The following is a 6,105-nucleotide window of genomic DNA, read 5'->3' as shown; positions in this document are numbered from 1 at the left end:
GCCGTCCACAACGTACGATCGTTAGCTAGACACAGTGTATTCCAGATAGCGTTTGCTACTCTTGAACAAGGTACTTGTAAGAAACACCCGTAAAAAAATCCGTTACGTAGGCAAGGAAGCAACCGGCCATGACAAGAACCCCAAACTCAAGTGAGCTTTATTTTTAGTTCCTGCGCTGAAAGCGATAACATCGCTAGCTTTGCACACGCGCTTTGCGCACGTCGTATGCCATGCAGCATCGTAACGTGCTGCGTCACTCTACACATATGCCTCTTACTAATAAATAATGCGAAGGTCGAGTACACACTGACGGAACAGGCACTATATATTTTTAGCACTTTTTCCGTCAGTGTATGCTTGATCTTCATGCTATTTATTAGTAAAATGCATAACCAACTAGCCCACCTTCATAGTTTACACATATGTCATTACTTGAGTGCTGCATATGCACCTATTACCTACAAATCTTCTTTGGATATTTGCAGGAAACTGCCAGATGCAGTTAAGAATGCATCAGATCTGGCGGATTGAGGATCGAATGCAGACACCAGGGGCCGCAGTTGCGGATATCCACGGGTCCAGATAGACATGCTTGTGGAAGCGGCCCACAAGCGTGCGACCGCAGAATGTAGAATCGATGCCGAACTTATGCAGGCCTGCCCTTTTGACGTTGAGGATGATGGGAATCAAGATTGCGCCGAAAAAGTCCTTGTGCCTTGTGATGCACCTGACACCGGCTTTGGCGGCAGCCTCCCCCACCTCAATGCATCAGAGGCTGGCCATTACCTGGCACCGGCCACAACTGCACCTGCAGTGAGACATTACACGAGTTAATACCAGCACCACTGTGATCAGCATGATACAGATTGGCTTGCTTCGAACTTAGCGAATAGACCTTTCCAGAAATATGGAGCGATTGCAGCATCTGCTTTACGCATTGTGGCTTTCAGACGTACGGCACGTGAAATTATCCAAGAAGCAAAGACGAAGTTGACATTCGTTTAACAGTTTGAGACTTCAGAACACAGAGAACGCAGAAGTAAACCGAAACAGCATATGTGATGACCTTTTTTTCCGTTCGCTTAATTTTTGCGTGTGTTCTGAGCTACCAACGATAAGAAAGAATGAATTGTACCACTACCAGGATATACGAAGCGTTCACACAGCAAGCTTAGTAACATAATGTAATCGCCCGTACAAAACCTTCACACAAAACATAACATAAAATGTGTTAAGTATTTTAGTTCAGCTATAAGAAGAGAGGTGCTTAAGCTATGGCTCTTCAGGGTAAATGTGAAATTTTTCATTTTATTTAATATTGTAGAGCAGAATAGTAGCTTGTTTCACCTGAGGAAGCATTGATCGACATGTAATTGTGTAATCACTACTGAATGATGCATGTTAAAGACCCCAGGTCACAATCAAACTGCACTAGTTCAATTGACTGTTTACAACTACAAACTACAACAAATTTTACTTTCACTGAACTGTTGAGAACTATTTACTTGTGTTTCACTTACGTGCACGCCACCCATGCAAACAAACACATGTTACTAAGGCTATCAAGAAAATAACAGAAAAAAGTTATTGACAAAGTAACACACTCAATGATGTATACATATTACATGTGACAAAGGCAAGGATAAAACAGCAATAATGAACATCAAATCAGCTATGAAGAGCAAAAGAAATTGTAAAATAATAAGCTATCTAGAACACAAAATTCTGTACATACCAGTCTCCATTTCTAAGTCATTTGAGCACTAGGTAATTGTAGTTTCTAAGGAATTTTCCCCAAAAATGTATAGGAACTACAAATGAAATCACACAAAAAAAGAAAAACTCGTGCAACTTCAGTCTCGTTCAAATCTATTTGGCAGCTTACAGACAAAGGACTTGTTTCCAAAATCTACAAGAATTATTAAAGCCTTGCCGAATTTGAACAATTTATAAAAGGCTACAAGTTTTTAGATATAAATTTTGCCTTTCATGGCTTGACTGAAAACCCGCAAGCCAGACCAAAACGACTATGTGAGCGCAACATAACGCGCTCCTTCCAGTATGCAGTTTTTTAACCAGGACACAAAAGGCGTAATTTCAGCTCTGAATATCTAAAAGCTTGTTGCCCTTTTGCAGATTGTTTCAATTCGATAGTACCCTAACAATGGTTTGCTTAACTACAATTGCAACATAGCCCCAAACAGTTAATTTACAGATTTTCGTTAATTAGTCAACATACTAGTGATGTTTCTCAAAGGCTTGATAAGCCGAGTGCAGTAATGCAGTGAGAATAGCACCCAGACAATCCGTCACCTGATTTTCTTTCTAAAATTTCATTTAAGAAACTGCATAATTGAGTTTTACACAAAAATTACTAATTTTCTATATAATTTGCTGTGATTGAAAACATAAATTGTATTGGAAGAAATCCTTATTGCAATTATATACTAAATTTTTCTTTGGCAGAGCAAAGAAATGTTGGTGTAAATTACAATTATTATTTTGACAAGAGTGTCCATGAAAATGTGACCGCCAATGAAATCAAAAGATGCTGGAGCTTTCCCTACATGGTGCTTGTAATAGTGCAGGCTCAGCAGAAATTGAATCGTACAAGAGAAGCAACAGCAAAGATGAAGCAAATAATTTCAGAAAAGTTGTCTCAGAAGCGCAAGAACCCACTTTTCCCAGAGGCTCGGAGTGCCAAGCATGCCAGGTACGAAAGCCACAGTGATACAGACAGTGGGGATGATGGTGCTGTTGTTCCCAAAAAGTTGTACGACGATCTCCATCAGAAGTATCTTGCCCTAAAAAAAACTACAAGGGAACTTAAGGAAGACGTTGAAAAGATGCGGACAAGAGAGGCCAAAAACACAGACATTCTGGATGTGATTCTTGAGGGTGTAAACAGCATCAAATCAAAGCTCGAGAGCACTGGAGCAGGTGCGTATCTCTTTCCTTCTAAAGCATGAATTTTACAAAAAAAAAAAAAAAAGCCTAAGACAACCATGGTGATTTAAAATGTTTAACTTAGTTTTTTTTTTTTTCTTTTTTTTGCGCCGTCAAGGATGCTCAATAAATGCAAACACCAAGCATGATATCGTGAAGAAGGCTAAACTCAGAACTGACGGAAGAACGGTAAGCTGATGCAGCAAATTTTTTATAGCCTGTGGTTGCCGTTTTAGTTTTTTTAATATTTTGACAAAGTACTGGAAAGGACAAAATTATAAAGAAGCCACAAGCTAGATTTATATCTGCTCTTAAAATCTGCAATTAGAAAATGGCCGATCAATGTTTTAAGATTGTGGTCATGAAATAAAGCTGGCTTGAACTGTCGGTTAATTTGAAGTTTGTGTACTTGCTGTCATTTCCAACAGCTTCGTAGGATTACAAATGAAGCCTTTATTGTTTTTATTTATATCCATTGCTCTGCTTCATTTGCAGGTCTGTGTAAATGACAGTGTTACCCTTAGTTTGGACCAATGGGTCGCCTGTCAGCGACAAAAAAAAGAGTCCAAGTTTGTGAGGAGTCTGGCTACTGCCATATGGGGACGCAATATTTTGAAAAATCGATCTACGAGTGGCAAGGTGTCTAACCGTTTGATAAATGATGGAGGTGCTGCGAAGCCACCACTGACTCCAACAAAACTTAATGTGCTAGAAGGTGAGTAGCTTGTAGTTTACGGCACTTTCCGTGTTTACTCCGTTTTATCACTAACTGATTACATTCAACAGGGCCGCCATATTTCTCATGACCTGACTACAAGGTGAAGAAGAAGCAACAGATTAATATAACCAACAAATGGAGATTTTGGAGATGTTACTAAAAAAAATACTACACGAAATAATGTGCAGCGTATCGAACCTTTTGAACATTTATTTTTACCTGTTTGGTATATTATATTTCACAGTAGTGCACTAGATTTTTTTCGGTAAAAGTTGCATGCATTTAACTAGGCATCTTTTAAATATGCAGGGCATTTTTTCTTCCATAATTTTTACATGGGTGGATAACCATCACCTGTATTGACTAACTAACCAAAACCTGTTAAAAAATGGTTTAATGGGCATGTTGCAATTGGTGGTTGACTGTGGAGCAACTACCTAGGATATGCTGTACAGATAGTGACGAGATGACTAAAACAACTGTCACTTTTCTATGGACCATTATCGGCAAAACTTCCCAGATTCTTTTTGGTGCGCAGTTCTTGAGTTAGGCAACGAAAAAGAAAATTTTAACAATGAACGTTTCAAAGCGACAAATTTTTACGAATTGTCGAAATTGGGTTAGCCTGTAATAATGGCTATATTGGGGGGGCCCCCATGAGGCCCGCCACCCCCCCCCCCCCCCCCCCCCGAAATCTTACATTTTGTTGGGACCTCCTCTCCCTCCTCCCCCTCATGCATCAATTTGTCATGGGCGCCCCCCCCCCCCCTCCAAAACAAAATCCTGGCTACGTGCCTGATTGCAACATGCCTCATTAAACCACTAAATAAAAAGTTAATTGCCATATATTTGTAATTTGTCGACATATTCTGACAGTTATCCAGCCGTCTATGTCCGTCATGCCCACAAATATAAACTAAAGGATAGACGTATCTCATTTTTTTTATTTATATAAAAGATAAAAAGATATCTGCATACTGCAAGATTAAAATTACCCCACACTTAGGTTGTTTTAAATATTACAAATTTCTCTGTCAAAATTATGCAGAGTTTAATAGTTGCATTTTTTTTTCCAGCATGCTATGAGGACTGGCTACGTGAACATGGCGCCAGTGGCGATGTGTTGGCTGAGCGGATGGCAGCAATGACCACACACATATACAGCGCCGTACGTGACCTGGGCCGTGACGTGCGGCATGCGCTAGGTACTGACCAAGAATAACGGACCAAGTGTCTCTGGAACTATGCTTGTCAAGGACGACGCTTCCTATGTTTCCACATGTATTATTTCAGAAAAGTAAAATTTGTGTTTCAACACTGGAGTGTCTCTCACTTCGCCGCAAGGTAGGTTTGCTGTAGCTGTTTTTTAGTGTGCTTGCCGCATTAAAAGCAGCTACAGTAGACCTTTCCCGCGATATTTTCTGCCATTGAAATAATATTAAAAATTCAATGAGCATAACATACAAATCCCTTAAAATTTCACATTACTGCTGCTGGATTTTCACTTCTTCAGCTCATTGATGCTTATTCGTTTCTATCCTGCATTCTCATTCAAAACGATTGAATCCTCCTTACAAAGCACATAACCGCTCATGGCAGTCTGCCTATTTTGCTCATTCGGGCACATTCATTTTCGCATCGAAATACATATCCATTTTGTCTCATTTTCTATATTCAGCTTGTGGGTTTCTAGGGTAATTTCACATTCAAGTTTCATCGGGTTGCTCATTCATGCACATTGGTTTTGGTGCAAAAATGAATGAGATTTTAGCTCTTTTTTCCAGCAGGGCTTGACAAGCGCGTTTTTTTCCACAAGCGACAGGTCGCAAACCCGTTTGGCCTCGCCAAGCACTGTGCCTCCTTCAACCTCACAGACCACTTCTACAAGCCGGTACTTTGACATTTCATCACACACCGCCTTTACTTGTGGCAAGACACTTCGTGTCAAAGGCAGCAATTACACTCCTTGTGCTATACATACCCTACTGAAAAAGTTTGCAAACGGGGCCAGTTCAAACTGGATTATTGTCACTGCTTATATTGGTTGAACTGGACAAACTGAAACTGTGCATTGATTTTACTGTGAAATTGTGGTTGCCGGTGTTACTGTGAAAAGTGTGTATACTGGTAATACTGTACAACTGTGTATGCTGGTCCACTCCATGCAGTTAAACCAGTTTAACTGGCCATATTGACAACGCAGGTCGTAAACTGGTAAAATTTGCATCATGTCCGCACAAAAGATACACATATTTCAGATCGCAAAAATTAACATAAATAATAATAAAAAACTTGTCATGATATTATTCATGTGTCCCAGCCAGTTGGCAAGATCCTCCACTGCTTCTGGAGTGTCGGGGTTCCGGTGGTGGCTGACACAGTACCCCAGGGCGTCTGAAAGAGAAATAAATGTCAGTAATTAGAACCATGGCAGATTTATT

At 40.1% G+C, this 6,105-nt stretch overlaps 1 protein-coding gene across 1 annotated transcript; it reads left to right on the top strand.

Annotated features, from left to right (window-relative positions):
- Window positions 1-1,923: 1,923 nt before the first annotated feature.
- On the top strand, window positions 1,924-4,886 carry LOC115324252 (BEN domain-containing protein 5-like). Its single transcript, XM_040213968.1, has 5 exons — window positions 1,924-2,713; window positions 2,772-2,940; window positions 3,065-3,135; window positions 3,442-3,661; window positions 4,741-4,886. Exons 1-5 carry the CDS (start codon window positions 2,549-2,551, stop codon window positions 4,884-4,886), a joined length of 771 nt encoding a protein of 256 aa, XP_040069902.1. The 5' UTR covers window positions 1,924-2,548.
- The last annotated feature ends 1,219 nt before the right edge of the window (window positions 4,887-6,105 follow it).

Source organism: Ixodes scapularis, unplaced genomic scaffold, assembly GCF_016920785.2.
Source record: "Ixodes scapularis isolate PalLabHiFi unplaced genomic scaffold, ASM1692078v2 ptg000320l_1___fragment_1__unscaffolded, whole genome shotgun sequence".
Lineage (NCBI taxonomy): Eukaryota > Metazoa > Arthropoda > Arachnida > Ixodida > Ixodidae > Ixodes > Ixodes scapularis.
Note: the sequence above shows the minus strand (reverse complement) of the source record. Positions and strands in the feature narration are given on the sequence as shown.

Coding starts and splice junctions, on each gene's coding strand:
- LOC115324252 (XM_040213968.1), top strand. CDS start 2,549: ATGCTGGAGCTTTCCCTACATGGTGCTTGTAATAGTGCAGGCTCAGCA. Junction 3,136..3,441: donor TCAGAACTGACGGAAGAACG/GTAAGCTGATGC, acceptor CTTCATTTGCAG/GTCTGTGTAAATGACAGTGT. Junction 3,662..4,740: donor AAAACTTAATGTGCTAGAAG/GTGAGTAGCTTG, acceptor TTTTTTTTCCAG/CATGCTATGAGGACTGGCTA.